Genomic DNA, 18533 nt, shown 5'->3' with positions numbered 1-18533 from the left:
GCGACCGTTTGCCACAAAAGTGAAAACAACAAAATACGGACCGTGGATATTAAGTCATAACCCGCCGTTTACAAATACGACACGGACGGAGCTCGCCGGCCGCGCGCCACAGGTAACTTCCGCTTTCTCTCCGAGTTTACCGGTATTTTGATACTGATGTGTGAATGATGTCTTACTGGTAAAACGACGGAACGTCACTGCATGTGTGAACAGCACATTTTTGTATTTACTGGTAAATTCATTCTGTAAATTCATGGTAATTTACCAGAATTACTGTGTGAAAGAGGCTATTGACACACATACGCAAGTAAATAAGGATTTAGATGTCATGTTTTCGTGCATTCGGATGAAACAACAAGGAATGGAGAGACTGGATTGTGGATTGCGTATCCATTGACTGCAGGAGGCACAAGTTATGCATGGATGTCTCTGCTCATTCACTTCAATGGCGTGGGGGTGTGGCGATCTCATCTCATTATAGATAATCAGGTAACATTAGAGAGACGGTCTCTCTCCTACTTCTCATACAGTTTACACCGAATGACAATATATGTTTTCGATCTCTCTTACATCATTTAAAAGCTGACATTCCAAGCATTATGTAGACATTTATCTTTTGTTTCTAAGACTGTAACGTTAAGTTACAGTTAATTTTTCTGACGCGTTTGAGAACGGACTTCCCTGAGGGAGAGAGAGGGAGAGAGAACAAAACGCGCATCATGTTTATTTTCTTAATTTTGCGAAAAGCACAACATTCTGTTTTTATTGGGAGTGGACAGATAAAAAATAGACACTTTAACGTTTTCAAAAATCAGCAGAGTTATCTAAGTCTCTTTGCGGAGTGATTGAAAAATAAAGAGTTTGCGGCGCCGCAGCCGACCCCAGAGTGTTAAACTCGAAAATAATGTCTGACCCATTACAATTCTCCCTTCATATTGGCCTTTACAACGCCCTATATGGCGTTTAAAATTACAGTCTATCTTTCGTAATAGGCTAACTAAATTTAAACAAAACAAACAATGTTACAACAATATTCAAACCCAACAATACTCAAACATAAATATAAAACAGACATTATCTCTAAGGATACATGTTAAAACAATCTGATATAGCGTTTATAATAGCTGGTTGGTAGATGTTTACTATTTTTGGCAAAACCTCCGTTGCAAACCTTCATTTACCTGAATAAAAATAATTTGTACTTTTAAAATGATGCGCTGTCACGTTAACATCAGCTGTTCGTTTACATAAGACTCTGTCTACGTTCATTTACACTGCAGCGCAACGTCTGAGTTCTCAAACTAAAACAGGGTTTGCAGCGTTTACGAACAAATCCGTTTGAGGGTCAAAAACGGTGGTGTATTGTAAATGAAAGGAGAAAGCGTAGCAAAAGTAATGCGTTTTAAAGGATAAACGCATTAATGTAAACATAGCCTCAGACCCTGGTGGCAGTATGTGGCTGAACGAGGCGGCCCTCATGAACAGTTCTTGGAATGATATTCAGGATCAGGTTGCCACTCACAATCTTTCACATTCTCTCGACTCCTTGATTGAGCTTGCGCTCCGTGTTGAGAGTCGTATGATGCACCGCCTCCATCGCTGCACCATCATGTTCTCCTGGACGAGACGACTGGTTCTACTACCCATTCCACGTCTGCCTTTTCTCCTGTGCCGAGCGAGCCCATGCACCTGGGAAGGTTGCATCTCACACCTAAGGAGAGGGAGCAGTGGATAATCAACGGACTCTGTCTTTACTGTTGTGGATTGGGACACTTGGCTAAGACCGGGAGTCCTGGTGGGTACTGCCATTCATTAAATCTCCCCTGCCTCAAGTACCCAGCTGCCGGTCCTCTTGTCCTTCACTGGCACTGAACATTCCTTTTGGGCCCTCTTAGACTCTGAAGCAGAAGGAATTTTTTTTGGATTTCTCCCTAGAGAAATCCAGAAGTGTGGGGGATTCCTGCCATCTCTCTGCCCCTGACCATCTTGACTGTCAAGGGACAGCAGACTGCACAGGTTACTCACTGCACAACACCCGTAAGTCTTTTTGTTTTTGGCAATCATTGTGAGGAGATTATGCTGTATTTCCTGCGTGCCTCTCTTTCTCCCATCACTTTAGGGCATGCTTGGATGTCACAGCATAACCCTCACATTGATTGGCGGCATAATGTTATTTTAGCTTGGTCCCATTCATGTCATGTGTCTTGTCTTGGTTCTGCTTCTTTGGGTTCTTCTTTTTCTGTTTCTCAGGTTCCGGCGGCCGATCTGACTGGGGTCCCGGCAAAGTATGCAGATCTCTTCCAGGTTTTCAGTAAAGCCCCTCCCTGCCTCCTCACCGGTCTTATGACTGTGCCATCGACCTCCTCCCAGGCACTTCTCCACATAAAGGTAGAATTTACTCATTATCTGGTCCAGAGAAAGAGGCAATGGACGTTATATTAGTGATGCCCTTCGTGCGACCTCATTCGCCCCTCTACCTCTCCTGCGGGAGCGGGGTTCTTTTTTTTCAAGAAGACAAAAAAACATTGATTGCATTGATTTCAGAGGCCTAAACAACATCACTGTTAAGAATAGGTATCCCCTACCTTTAATATCGACGGCTTTTAAGCTTCTGCTGGGAGCAGGTTTCTTCACCAAACTGGACATGCGCAAAGCTTACCATTTATTGTGCATAAGAGAGGGATGAATGGAAGACAGCATTTAATACAACCTCCTGGCATTTTAAATACTGTGTTTTACCGTTCGGATTAACAAATGCACCATCTGTCTTCCAGGCTCTGGTTAATGATGTGCTGAGGGACATTATTATTAAGTTTGTCTTTGTGTACCTAGATGACATTCTCATCTTTTCTCCCTCCATGCATTTGCACACTCAGCAAGTTCGCAGAGTTTTACAGCATCTATTAGAGAACCAGTTATTTGCTAAGGCAGAGAAGTGCGAGTTTCATAGGGAGTCGTTCCTGGGTTGTGTCATGGCCACCGACGGGAAACGTCCTGACCCTGCTAAGATCAGAGTGGACGCCGAGTGGACAGTCCCAGACTCTTGTAAGGAATTGCAACAATTTCTGGGCTTCATCAATTTTTACAGACAATTAATCAGAAATTTTGGTCAGGTTGACAAGCCACTTACTGCACTCACCTCCACTAAGGAGAGCTTCCTCTGGAGCAGTGATGCTCAGGAGGCCTTTGATAAATTTAATTCCTGGTTTATCTCTGCTCCATTGTTTTCCGTTCCAGATCCTGCAGCCAAGTTTAATGTTGAGATTAGTTTACATAGTTTACTCTGGAAAAGCACATAAACAATATAACAAAAATACTTAAGATATATATTATTTGATAGACTAGTAAGTGTGGATCAAGGATGTTTAAAATATCTAGCCTGGTGGTCAGAATAATTAGCAGGGTAACTTTGTAGTATACCACATTATATATTTTCTGCTATGTGATTTCCATATTATATACGTAAGTATTCAACAGCAATAAATGTCTCATATGGCAATAAATATCCTCACAACAATATTATTTCTCAAAACTTTGACAAAAATTATTTTCAAAGGAACTGTATTCTTATTTATTCAAAGATGCACACATTATTCCACATATGATTTGAATATTAGATGACAGTATTCGTTTAATGGCAATGAACGTCTCATATGGCAATAAATATCCACACATAACTTAACAGCATAATGAAATGGATAAACAGACAAGGAAACATGATTGACATGTAAATTGTATTACTATTACCAAAAAACAGCAATATTACTAACTTCACCTACATAAACTCTAAGGTAAATGCACCAAACACGCTGTTAACCGCACTAGCAAGTCTATAAATAAGCAATAAAAGTGGAAAAAACATTATCTCTTAAAACTTTATAGGACAAACATTATATTTATTTATTTTACTGTTATTTAAAGATAAACAAATTATTCCATATATATATTTTTGTTTAAGAGCATGTTCGTCTCTGGCCTTGCTGTAGTAGCTGATTTACAGGTGTGCATCCCCGTCTTTCAAAGAGGTATCATTTTGTATAGTTACTTTCTTAGGAAAATTAGTCATGATTTTGATATTGTGAAAATGTAATGTTGTTGTTTTTTGGCAGATTGATCACGATTTGTATTAGCCTAGTTTTACTACAAATACCACACAGCAAAATCCCCAGTGTTAAATTAACTCTACCAGTGTTACATCAACACTATTTGGTGTTTATATAATCCACACCAAGATCAGTGTTAAGAAAGGCTGGTGTTAAAAATATAACAATGAATCAGTGTTATAGTTAAGGGGATAGTTCACCCTAAAATGAAAATTCTGTCATCATTTACTCAGTCCCATGTTGTTACAAATTGTATAAATGTCTTTGTTCTGATGAACATGACTGAAGATATTTTAAGGAATCTTTGTAACCAAACTGTTCGTGGACCCCATTAACTTCCATAGTATTATTTTTTTCTACTATGGAAGTGAATGGGGTCCACAAATGGTTTGGTTAAAAACATTTCTCAAAATATTTTCCTTTGGGTTCATCAGAACAAAGACATTTATAGAGATATTAATGGTGAACACCTGCTGGTCATTCCTGTATTGTTCCTCTATACTCTGTATTTAAGGATACAACTCACTGGATGAAATCAGACACCTCTTTATTTATTCTACTCAGTTATTCCTCTCACAACCTGGACCTCTAGCCCCATCAGGTGGCCACAACCTGCCACTACATCTCCTCCTTTTAGATGAAAGAATACTTGTTTTAACAGAACATGGGATACATTTAACAGTATAGCTAGTCCATTGTTTCACTTACTTATTTTACAACTTTACGTATTCCTTCTTTAGCTTAACCGTGTAACCAGAGAAATGAACAGAAGGCATTTTACTTCACAGTAGCCCTTTTTGTAAACTTATCTTAAAGTAACTGTAAACTTCAACAAATCAAATATATGTTTTATAATAAACATTCAACTTTTCAAACAGAAAATTGTGACTCTTTTTTCCTTTTACTCTGTTGTGTAAATGCATGTGTTTCATGTTCAAAGGTCTAGTCTCTTAGGAGCCTTAGACAGTCTCCCTGACCTAGTCATTATCATTTCACCTGGTGCAGGAGGCACCGGAACTTTCCTGAGGTGTGAACGGTTGCGCCGCAGCCGTCTTCCATCCGGGGTCAAGAGCTGCTTTAACAATTAACGCAACAGTATCTTCATAAAATGGTTCCTTTGGTCAAACAACTTCTCACTAGGAGAGTTATAAAATAAGCCTAACTCAACCATTTTACAGCAAAACTCATAATAATTTACTACTACAAATTACAAACACAATAGTGATTATTTCCTCCCTATTCTATTTCCCCGTACACCCTAGTCTTTCTGCCCTCACCAAGAGTTTAGTCTCTTTAAGCACCCAAATACCATCAACTCTTTAATCCCACGGACAAACCAATGAGATAAACAATAGCCACAGCGCTCTCAACCTGGCAGAAGCACAATAGTAATAAAACTAAAAAAACATATATCAATGAAATGCGTTGCTAAACCTACTGAGGAATGCCACAATTGTGTTGCAAATTTCAAAGAGTTTGCTAATAAACTAATATACATCAGTAGTTAGTAGAATATTAAGAATGTAATCTAAACATCTTTTCCTGCAACTAGTGTAAGTACAAAAAAAGTTTTTACAAAGGGACAATTTGTGAGGAAAAGCAAACTTACTCAAGTTGGGGCCAGATTTACTAAAAGGGGCAAATTAACGTGAGAGCGCAATTCCAAAAAAGCCCTTATGGGAGTGATAATATCTGGGTGTTAAGAAGGCTTAAAATTAAATAAAGCAGGTGATTTCCATAATGGCCAACACAATCTACTAAGAGCAGCGCAAATTAGTTCAGGGTAGCAAATAAGCAAAGCTGATGAGTTGCGCGTGATCTACTAACATGTGATGTGCTGGAGTTCAGCACCACAACATCAGAGCTAACAAAGCCATAGGACAATGAAAAGTGAAAGTTTTCTACAATATTAGAAAATTTTGACCTTTTCTGAATTTTTACAGTGAAGGTTTTTTGCCATGTCTCTGGGGCACTTTACTGAATGTGTACTCAGAAAATAATGAATAAAATGTGCAGTGTCTGTAATGTAAGCATTTGTTTGTGTTCTTTTCTTGTAAACAAAAAAAATATATTTATACAAAATAGTTCTACAGTCTAAACCATAGACTGTAAAACAAGATGGATGACGCGACGTTGCCTCCCTCCATTGTAATGAATTGAAGCCAAAAAATGTCAGACGATGGTCACCGCCATGTTACGTAAAAATGTCAGTTTGGAGCCAAGGGATGCCACCAGGGGGTGATCAAAGAGCCAGCGGCTTCACTTTTTAAGACTCATGGCATAACCGGTCTGAAATCAACCCTGTCACTCATAATAATTTAGACCCACCCATGTGTGACAGCACTGACTGGAAGTGATGTCATTCAGCTCTTGTCAACAGTGTGATGCAAAAGGGAGAAAAGGGCTGTCATACTTTTTATTAATATGTTTAAGGTTTATTACATTCAGTCAGTGTATAGTAAAGCATAACAACTGAATGAAACATCATCACATGAAAAGATGAAAATTGATCACTTTTTAGAGACTTTTTGTTAGAATTCATAAGAATATATAATTTCCTTAATGAATTCCTGCCATGTAATCCACTTTCCCTTTACAGTAAAAAACAGGAATGTTTTCTTGTATTAACTGAAACTAAACTCTCAAGGAACATGAGGGTGTGAATGATCTGAAGTATGAGGTGCAGAAATAGGTACAGAAAACTTTCCGGTAATTCTTGTAATTCATGTAGTGTAAAGTGACTCATTTTAAGGGTGTTGTAGTGAAACACCAGCCCTTGCTGGTAGAAATCGAACGACAAATGTGTACACATTTTGTATATTTATTAAATTGTGAACCATGACTGGATAAGTTGGTAGATAAATATGATTAATTAATATTGTACAGTGGACTACTACAAGATAAAACAGGCATAATGGGAGGTAAGAAATAAGCATATATTTTTTTAAATAATACAACAGAAAATCAGTGTTTAATGTGGCTACAGTTATGTTGCAGTTTTTGAGTATATGAAAAGCTTCTAGAGAAATGTTTTTATTTTAAAGTTTTAATTTTCTTAAATACAGTTAAGGTAACACGTTACATACACCTTGCCGAATTTGGAAAATGCTGACAATTTGGGAAATTGGGTTTGCCCTGAAGTTATTGACATGAGAAATGTTTACAGAAAGTTCTTACAAATATTCTGTGATGCTTAAGAAGTCAGCACGATTCATGAAAAGTCAGGTGTGTGTGTTTGTAAACCACTAAAATGATAATTGGTGTAAATTGTTATTATTTTGTCTTGTGGGAAATATATATATATATATATATATATATATATATATATATATATATATATATATATATATATATATAGCTTCTAAAAGACATTACTGAATAAAAATTAAGATATTTAAATAAAATAATGACAATTTACACCAATTATCATTTTCAGTGGTTTACAAACACACAATCGTGCTGACTTCATAAAAAAATGCTGACATAAAATAATGTCAATTTACACTGGTCACCCTTTCCAAATGTTTACATACACACGTGACTCTTAAATGTTTGGCATTGACTTCCTAACCTGAATGTTTGTATCTATTGTAGTTGCGTATGAGTCTCTTCATTGACCTTAAACGGGCATCTACATTATAGATTAAGCAGACACTTTCATATAGAGATTTAAAAAGTGAGAAATGAAAGCGTGAAGATTTGTCATTATGTGCATCCTCTCTTTATATGTGTACAAAAAAGAAGTAGGCTATAAGTAAGCAATAAGGTACGAGAGGCTGTGCTGTATCGTGAATAAGTAACGGCTAAAGGGCGTTGTCTGCAACCCCTTCAGCCGTTACTTATTCACGACACAGCACTTGCCTCGAGTACCCTATCGCTTTTATAAAACGGTTACCACACAATATTAAAGTAAAAAAAATATTAGTGCAACTTTCATGAAGTTAAATCAATAAAAGCATTCCTTCCGCTAGAAAAAATAGTCCCTGACTGCGAACAACAACATGAAAGCTCAAATAAAAACAACAAACTGTTCTCAGACTTTGTCTCATTATATGTTTATGTGTTGCTAAGGGTGTTGCTAAGGGCGCAGTGATATTAAATAGATCCGTTGGGTGAAGCGGTCATAGCAGTGTTTTATCGTGAATAAAGCACACCTATTGACCAATCAGAATCAAGGATTGGAACTAACCGTTTTATAATAATGTATAATATAATGTATATAATAATAATATAGAGCGTTGGTTCTCAACTCCAGTCTTCACCCCCCCACCACCACCCTCCCCCTCCTCCCAGAATGTTTTAGATATCTCCTGATATGAAACACCTGATTCCACTCATCAGACTCCTTCCAGAATGTTTGAAAGTTTCCTTAATTAACACACTAACAAGCTGATGAACTGATTCAGGTGTTTTATATATGGAGAAATCTAAAATGTTCTGGGAGGGGGGCCCAAGGACTGAAGTTGAGATCCACTGAGTACGTTTACATGCACAGCATAAGCGGATAACTATCAAAAATCTGCTTATTATAAAAACTGGGGTAACACTTTAGAATACGGATCCATTATTAATGAATAACTACACAGGAACAAATGAGTAATTAAACAATATTAATCTAGTAACTACTGTTAACTAACACAAAACTCTCATTAACGAACTGGTAAGTAATAGCACACAGATGAATGTGGTAGTTCACTATTAACTTGTCAGTAACTAATATTTTTTCATACTTCCCAAAGAACTACTGAGAAGTTTCATAATTCACGCAAAACTAAACGATAACTAATATAGGACAAATGATTAACACAACATTAACACATTTACTACTGTAAACTAATACACAAAACTGTTTATATTATCATTATCAATAGGTAAAAGCAGACTTGTTCTCATTGAATCATTGAACGACTACTGGAACTTATAGATTCATCAACCATCCAAATGCCTATACAGTGATTTTTTTTCTTACCTGTCAAAAAATATGTTTTATGTATGGCTTCAAGTTCATATGTGAATAGTCTGTGAATGGTTAAGATTATCCCCTTTAAGATTAGCTTTCCATTAACTACTATATGAATAACGGTAACCTGCTAGTAATGACTCAAGTGTTACTACATCATTCTAAATGAATTACTATTTTTTGGGATCAGTATTCTAAAGTGAAGATCATGGTAACCCGCTAGTAATGACTCAAGTGTTACTACATCATTCTAAAGTAATTACTATTTTTTGGGATCGGTGTTCTAAGGTGAAGATCATGGTTACCCGCTAGTAATGACTCAAGTGTTACTACATCATTCTAAATGAATTACTATTTTTTGGGATCAGTATTCTAAAGTGAAGATCATGGTAACCTGCTAGTAATGACTCAAGTGTTACTACATCATTCTAAAGTAATTACTAATTTTTGGGATCAGTATTCTAAAGTGAAGATCATGGTAACCCGCTAGTAATGACTCAAGTGTTACTACATCATTCTAAAGTAATTGCTAATTTTTGGGATCAGTATTCTAAAGTGAAGATCATGGTAACCCCCTAGTAATGACTCAAGTGTTACTACATCATTCTAAAGTAATTACTAGTGTGTTACCGTGATCTTCACTTTAGAACACTGATTCAAATCATACATAAAACAGTGATTATAAAATTATTATCAAAAAATATATATGTGTTTGGCAGACTGTACAATGCACTACTTAATATTCCGGTAATAATCACCTTAGGGCAAATAACCAATGCCCAGGGACCACGAAGACAGTAAAGAGCCAGAGTCACAATGTACAATTTCTCAAGTGTATCAGTGTATTTTAAATATGAATCATTGAGCATAATAAAGCATTCAAATAAATGAACAAAACAAAGTGTAATCCTGCATAACAACAATAACAATACGTGATAATCACACGAAAACAGGAACTCGTTATAGGATCACGAAAAAACACGGAAATTCGTGATAATAAAAAAAATATGTGACAATATCACGAAACTTTGTGAGACTGGGTAGTCTTTTGCACACACTGTATGTATGTATGGCATTTAGATGGTTGACGAATCTATAAGTTCCAGTAGTCTTTAAATGAAAAACAAGTCTGCTATTACCTATTGATAATGTAAACAGTCTTGTGTATTTGTTTACAGTAGTAAACGTGTTGGGGTGGTGTTAGCCATTGGTCCTCCATTAGTTGTCGTTTAGTTTGCATGAATTATAAAACTTCTCAGTAGTTCTTTGGGAAGTATGAACAAATAGTAGTTATTGATTAGTTAATAGTGAACTACCACATTCATCTGTGTGCTATTACTTACCAATTTGTTAATCAGAGTTTCTTGTTAGTTAACAGTAGTTCCTAGATTGTTAATACTGCATTACTGATTTTTTCCTGTGTAGTTATTCATTAACAATGGATCCGTATTCTAAAGTGTTACCAAAAACTGTTTTCATGCGTTTACATGCAAATCAATAAGCCGGCTATGCAGACAACTGCGTTTACATGGGATTATCAGTTTCCTCGCAGGCAGTGACGTCACAACCTATAGTACACAATAGTCGTTCAAAAAGTCAACGGCATATCTGTCTTAAGCTGTACTGTTGTATCTCTTCTCGTGTCTGCAGAACCTTTAAATGTAACATGAGCTGCTATTTTAACAGTTTCTCTGCCAACTGCTTTAGTCAAGTGGAGACTTTTATGCGTTACTTAGTTTCTTTTATTAATCTGTGTTATGGACTTTCTGCAAACTGTTTCTCTTGTGAAATAACTTGTTCAGGGAGGACTAAATTAAAATCAAACCTTATTTTTTTTTTAAATTCCTAATCTTTTCCCAAAACTTTGACCCTTTAACTGTATATGGACAGAGAATTTGGACACAATCACATTACTGTTGTTATGCATTTAAGGCAAACCTCTATCAATTTTTTAAAAAAGATTGTTTTATAACAATATTTTTCAAATAGCCACAGACTCTCGACCAAACATGAGGATTGTACTTCTTGGGAAAACAGGAGATGGGAAAAGCAGTGCTGGGAATACCATTCTTAAACAGAAACTATTCATGAGTAAAGCTTCACCTGAATCTGTGACATATGAATGTATAAGTGGAGACCGTAATGTTTATGGGAAAAAGATCACAGTTATTGACACACCTGGACTTATGGACACAAGTACTGATGAGGAGACTATCAAAAAGGAGATTATTAGATCTGTAATTGAATGCGCTCCAGGTCCTGATGTCTTTACCATTGTTTTAAAGGTTGGAAGGTACACAGGACATGAAATGGAGATTGTGGATAAAATTTTAGAATATTGTGGAGAGGATACATTTAAACATTCAGTGATTTTATTCACTCACGGTGAACAACTTGAGGGTCAAACTATAGAGGAATTTGTGAAGAGGAGTTCAAAATTACAGGAGCTTGTTGATAAATGTGGAGGTCGCTGCCACGTCATTGACAGTAAATACTGGAACAAACGCTATATGGGATACAAGAGCAACAAGGTTCAGGTGAAAAATCTTCTGTTAACCGTAGAGCAGAAGTTAAAAGACAATAAGAGCAGCTGCTACACCAATGAGCTATTACAAATGGTAGAGGAAGAAATTCAAGAGGAGATAAAGAACATCAAAGAGGAAAACATGTCTCCAGAAGAGAAACGAGAAGTAGCAAAAAAGATGGTTAACAAAAAACTTCTCATTAAACTTGCAGGAGTAACAACGGGGACACTGACTGGTGCATTCCTTGGCATTGGTGTTGCAGTAGCATCCGTTGTGGCTTTACTTAAAGCAGCCAGCATTACAGGAGCAGCAGCAGTTGCTGGAGCCACAGGAGCAGCAGCAGCTGCTGGAGCCACAGGTGTAGCAGCAGGAACAGCAGTGGCAGAGGCAGGTCTCATCACAGGAGCTGGTATTGGAGCAGCAGGTGTCACAGGAGCTGGTATTGGAGCAGCAGGTTCAGGAATTGCTGCAGGTATTGCAGGGGTTGGAGCAGCAAGCTCAGGAGTTGCTGCAGGTGTCATTCTGGGAGCTGCAGCTTTTGCAGGAGCAATTGGAGGAGGAGTCACTGGATATAAAGCAGCTGAAGACGTTGATTCCGTTTCAGATGCAATAAAGAATGCTGCAAAACTTAACTATGAGAACGCAAAAGGCGTTGTCAAAAAGGCAGAGAAACACAAATTCAAACTTTTTAAAAAGGAGTAAAACAAATTGTATTATATGTTCATATGAAGAGTTTGGTTCCAAAACGCAATAAATCCATTTTGACTTATTTCTGTAAAACGTGATTTCTATACCAAGAAAGTGACAAGATGAAAACCACTATTTTCTGATACAAACTTTCACATAGCATCTTTAGGTTATAAAAAAACATAAAAAATTCAAACTTGATTTTCAAAGATTTATTATAAAAACGAATTATTGTTTCCACAAAATGCAATAAATCCATGACAAGTTTTTTTTTTCAAAATGCTATAAATCTTTTAAATCAAAATATAAATTTGCATTCATCTTTACTATAGTATATTAATTTAGTTGAACAGTGGTATACAACAATAATAAAAAAACATTAATGGCATTAACCAAAACACTTACTTTGTCATATTAAGAACACTGTCATTGTTTTTCATAAGATCCCCTGGGGAATGTGTTAGCATGAGAGAAGCTTGATGCTGTCGGGAGAACAAGCAACCGGCTCCCGAATGCCTCTCGCGTAAATTATTAGATGTTGATGACTTACGTTTCTTTCCCATCACAGAAAACCTCCAAAGGTTTATCAATGCCATCAAAGTATTATTTTGTTTTTGTTTGTTTGTTGATCACGAAGTACAAAGTAGATGAGGAAAACTAGGATTCTGTGTACTCATTTTGCCACCATTGTTTGTTTACAATGCGTGAATTGTAATTTGTGGAGCGGATTTATTGCATTCTGCAGAAATAAAGGAGTGGTGTTTATTGCGTTTAGGGAAAAAGGGAGAAAAGAAGACAGAATAACATGGCGGATATTGTATTTTTTATACTGACCTAATATAATTCTGATTTGGGCAGTAACAATTTTTTAAATGGCGTTTATCGCGTTTTGGAACCTCTTCAAATATAATAAAATATAATCACTGTATGTTCATTGTATAGTCACACTATATAATTTATATTTAAGTATATTTTTGGTTGTCAGAATTAAATGTCTTTCACTTGTTCAGTTTGTGTAGTTCAAGATTAATTATTTTCACAAAGATAAATAAACTTATCTATGATTATTTAGGATGAAAACAGTTTTTTTCTAGCTTAAGTTTAAACATACACTTCTATACAAACTTCCCCTGTATAAGCTCCATATATATTTACACATCCGACTTTGTATTCAGTTCACTGCTTTGCTTTTAACATAGACTGACATGGTGGTTAACTTTTTCCAGCAAACAGCCCAAAATTTAAATGAGCATTAGGGATAGCTTTAGTGTGCAACTAGCAGATGCCACAGATATTTGTGGTATGTTGTTTGCAACTACCCTTAAAAATATGTAAGTGTTTAACTATGGGACAAGTGCAGCAAACTGGATATAACAGCAGTACTGAAATCTTAAAGGGCCATTTCATCAATAGGAACATTAATCTTTGTTGAAAGTGGGTCATATTTGTAGTCGAAATGTAACATAAATTTAGAATTTTGTGCCTATTTGACCAAGAAAAGACAGAACCTGACTTTAGAGCACATTTGTATGAAAAACTACAACTCCCACTATGCACCACAATGCACAGCTCTGCAAGCCACTCCCATTAATCGGAAAACGGCTCAGATATGCTATTGTGTACATAAATGCCATGTTAGAAAAAACAAAGAAAAAAGCCATCACTGTGTCTGACAGACACCAATCATGATTTACTTTTAAACGTGATGTTACTTTGTGTTACACACAATAACACTCTGGCCTGGTGTGTAGCAAAGTCTTATTCAAACAGTAACGTGCGGTTTCAGATCCGCAGTACGAATGTCTTTCCAAGTACTTATAAAAGGGTATGCATATTAAATGTTTATTTAGTTTTACCAATTTTCTTTTTGTCTCTTGTTTACTGTAATTACATCTGCGTAATATCAGCCTCATTGCTTTCACATAGACATATAAAACATCGCTCAGATATGCTATTGTGTACATAAACGCCACCTACGTATAACAAAGAAAATAGAAACACTCACTTTAGTCAGATGTCCGTTTATCTCTGCGTCCTCCACACAAACGCGTCCCCTGCACAATATCTCCACAGACGCGCTGCCTCAGCTCTTGGAGTCGTAAGCCGAAACACGTCTTTGAAATAAGCACGCCCAAAGTGCCCCAAAACGGTCACAAAACAAATGTTTATATCCTTATCTGATGGAGAGATGTTAAACCGAAAGCACACAGCGAGAGTCCGTCCAAGCTCATATACTCCGCAGCGCGTTTGTTCGTAAGCCGAAACACGTCTGTGAAATAAACATGTCCAAACGCGCGCAAATTTGCTCTCTTGCCTGGAAACAAACGTCCATATTCTTATCTAATGCAGAAATTTATAAAGAAGCCACACAGCAAGAGTAGAGGCACTATCAGTCCGGGCTTCTCTACGCAGCAGAGGCCGATGGTTGCGGCATCTTCCCCAGGCTCCGGCTTCTCCTCTGGCTTCTGTTCCTCCATCTGCCTGAGCTCTTTGCTGTATAGTGGCTCATAAAGGTGCAATGAACAGCGGATTAGAGCATCACGCTTGCGAAATCACCCTCTTCTATATCATATTGATTAACTTCCGCTGTTATTGTAACACGAAGTCTGGCTTGCTCCACAACGTCTGTTTAGCTTAGCTTAGCATAAAGATGGCGGCTGATCGTTTTTTTCCCGTCTGTTTTCATATATTTTCGTAAGTCCCACCCACTGATCTGTAATAGGTCTTTAGCGTGTGTGGGTCCCACCCATAGCCCCCACCTTGGAAAAATGAGGAACGGGTGTCTGTAGTCTTTCACCCTCGACAAAGATACAGGACTTCCTTCTTTCAATGACACAAAATGACGTTTTTACATCATTGAAAGGAAGTGCCACACTGAAATGAGTATTTCTCCCGTCTCGGGAGAAACTGATGGAATGATCCACGACCATTCAAAAACATGACTGGGGTTCTAACGATACAAAGCTTAATGCAAATGGGTGAAGTTTCCCTTTATGGGGGTTGCACACCGGAAGTGCAGCTCAGTGCCGCGGCGTTCTAAAAAACTTAAACAGATTGCTTTTTTATGAGTATATGCACATCGGCGCCGACAGCTAAGACTCAGGAAGTTGCTCAAATCCCTGTCGCGCCACAGAGCGCCAGTCACATAGTTTAACCTTAAATAACATCATATTTGTCCTAAATCATTAACGATTAACATTGGCTGCTAACGTATATTTTGCATTTTGAAGTAGACACTATCTGATGAAGCTCGCGCTATTTAATGTGCACTTCCGATTTACGATACCTCCGAGTTGTCCTAGAAGCAACTCGACACTGAGCTGCGCGGCCGGTGTGCGACCCCCTTTAGAGGAGCTCAGACACAAAAGCCGCTTCCGTTATAAATTAAATTATTTTAATCAAATGGTATCGACATGTATTGCTCGTTCAAATACCTTCACTACAAATTTGCTGCCTCAGGTCATTCAGAAATACATGCTTGCTAGCACAATCCGTTAAATGCCATGTTGATTGTTTAGTCCTCAAAGTGCAAAGAAGGATTAACTAGTGCATATGTGTGCATTAGTTTTAGCTCAAAATACCCCATAAATAATGTAATACAGTATATTAAACTGCCACTTTGTAGGGTGTGAGGAAAAATATGCCATTTTTGGGTGTGTCTTTTGAAATGCAAACACTGATCATAATAATGGTGACTTTAATGATACACCCAACATCTAAACCTGAGTTAAAGGGGTCAAAGTGTGAAAATCTCACTTTTTCCATGTTTAAGTGTTATAATTGTATCCCCAGTGCTTCTATCAACCTAGAAAACGTAATGAAAAGAACAACCCAGTAGCATTGTTTTTTTTAAACTGATTTGTGCAAGCATGTGAAAAATAAGGTTGTTCAGATTTAGCAAGGCCAATTACAATAATACCGCCCCTCAAAGGCGAACTGGGCCAATAATTCAGGCCGGGAATTTGACTCCATTCCAGGCCACCTTGGCTGTTGCCATTATCATGTTCATTTAAAGGCGGAGTCCACGATGTTTGGAAAATGCTTTGGAAACCCTACTGAAAAATCCAGCTAAAACCAGCATAAGCTGGTAGCTGGTTTTAGATGGTTTAAGGTGTTTTATGCTGGTCCTTCCAGCCTGACAAAGCTGGTCATGCTGGTGGGCCAGCTGGTATTCCAGCATGACCAGCTAAGTTCAGCTAGACCAGCTTAAAATGTGACCAAAACACACCTAGACCAGCTTGCTACACCAGCAAAACCAGCTTCCTACACCAGCAAAACCAGCTAAAACCAAGCTGGGGACCAGCTAAAACCAGCTCACCAGCTTATGCTGGTCTTAGCTGAATTTTTCAGTAGGGAAAGGAGACGGGCCGACTACCAAAACACACTTATAGCCAATCAGCAGTAAGGAGCGTGTCTACTAACCGACATCCTTGCCGGGTTGCGTATGTGTGGGGCGGGTCTATCAACAGAAGGTCCAGATTCTATTGGGGTAGGGGCGTGTTTGTTTAGGTGATTTCAAATATCAACATTGGCTTTCAAACATCGTGGACTCCGCCTTTAATCCACCGGACTTGCTTATGTTGGGTACACACAAAAAGATAATCGGGGCTGATATTGGGCCAAGTTCCCCTCTTCCGACAATCCAAGCTATGTCGGAGCCGCCTGGATCGCGAATCGTAAATATTAAACATGGTTTATATTTATGATCAGAAATCCTAATGTGTGGGGGAAACCCCGAGGACAAACGCTCAAAATAATTGAGATTATTACGTGAAACCAAACAATATCCAATGATAAAGTGAGATGATGGAAGACAAAAGCAGTCAGGGTGCAGCACAAAGTGAAGTTGATGCAAAATTAACTTGTACAGACCATGTTCCCGCTGTTCATCAAAACCCTTTTCTTTTTTCTCCCTTGATTTTTCTGTGAAAATCATTTCAAACACTATCATTGAAATGTCTCCCTGCATATCATCCGCCATTCTTATTTTGAAGTTTTGCAAGATTTTGTGAGATTTCCTGTGTTCACAGTCGAGACTCTGGTTGAAAATCTGTTCATGTGTAGTGTGCTGTTTTTGATCATGGCACACCACACACTAGGGATGTGCCGAACGAGGCTTTTAAAGCAATGATGCTTCTACAGCCAAACTGGTTTGAAGCTTTGAAACTTTGAAGCTTTGACACTCTACTCGACATCGCCATCTGGTGGTCAATAAATATCATACACAACCAGCATCATCCAGATGTATTGTATGGCCTCATCATTTCAAGATACATAGCAGTATATTACTGTACAGTATGTGTCATTTTATGGTGTCAGTTTGTTGAGGTTTCATTGCACTGTTTGCTTGGCTATTCTTAATTTCTAATATTATTCAATTAGACCTGTCCTATATGGATAAAAAAGTGAAAAAGTAATGCACATGATTAGAAGTATTTGTGTTCCTGACTACGCTACATTATAGACATGCATTGCTTTGAAACACAAATCACAAATACTCAAATAGTGTACACATGTTTTTATTTTTATTTAAGAATATATTTTGCTCTGCTGTGCTGGGGCTTAACCGGCTTCTTTTTTTACTGATCACATCCCCAGCTTTGGAAAATATACGTTTACATGGAACAGATGTGCCAGTAAGAGCCAGATGGATAAAGGTGCGGATACACAGCCTTATGGGCTTGCCAGTATTTTAGAGGGTTCTCTGTTTGAAGGAGATCATTTAGATACCTCTTGACCTCTATAGTGGTGTTTGTATGAAGATAATTTAACCCCTAAAAGATTTGCATGCGCAGGATAAAATTTGTAAGAATGTACGTGACATTGCAAGCGTAAAATAAATTTGCATGTGCAAAAACGGTTTTGTAAATGTGTAAATCAAGTTGCAAGCATAAGAAAACAAGTTTTGCAACATTCTACTGTTAATCGTAAGTGTAATTCATGTCTTGTAAAACTGAAACTTCATATTTACGCAAATAAGTATGAACTGTATGCATCTGACCTCAGTTTTTCCACTTTTGGCACGGTTTTTGCGCTGAAATACTGCCAAAAGCATTGCAATTCTGCAAACAGTGGTGTGCAATCAAAAGCACACGTTCATGAACGGCAAATATGAATTAATCGCGCAGAATCTGTCTCTGTGTGTAAACCAGTTGTAAATGACTTGTTGCATACGAAGGGAAAACTATTTCCTGAAATAACCCGACATCTACTGGTCCCTCTGCGCTTGCAGTTTTGTCACGATTCTCTCACTGATTT

The 18533-nt window shown here is 37.6% G+C and overlaps 1 protein-coding gene across 2 annotated transcripts; it reads left to right on the top strand.

Annotated features, from left to right (window-relative positions):
* The first annotated feature begins 6846 nt into the window (after positions 1-6846).
* On the top strand, positions 6847-15598 carry LOC129436606 (GTPase IMAP family member 7-like). 2 transcript variants are annotated; one of them, XM_055194842.2, is made up of 3 exons: positions 6847-7024; positions 11053-12012; positions 12043-15598. In XM_055194842.2, exons 1-3 carry the CDS (start codon positions 7018-7020, stop codon positions 12288-12290), a joined length of 1215 nt encoding a protein of 404 aa, XP_055050817.2. In that variant the 5' UTR covers positions 6847-7017; the 3' UTR covers positions 12291-15598. The 2 variants fall into 2 exon arrangements, with proteins under 2 accessions (XP_055050817.2, XP_055050810.2); XM_055194835.2 differs by having other exon boundaries at positions 11053-15598.
* The last annotated feature ends 2935 nt before the right edge of the window (positions 15599-18533 follow it).

This window comes from Misgurnus anguillicaudatus, chromosome 23 (assembly GCF_027580225.2).
Source record: "Misgurnus anguillicaudatus chromosome 23, ASM2758022v2, whole genome shotgun sequence".
Classification (NCBI taxonomy): domain Eukaryota; kingdom Metazoa; phylum Chordata; class Actinopteri; order Cypriniformes; family Cobitidae; genus Misgurnus; species Misgurnus anguillicaudatus.
The sequence above is the reverse complement of the archived record's forward strand: the minus strand, read 5'-3'. Positions and strand labels throughout refer to the sequence as shown.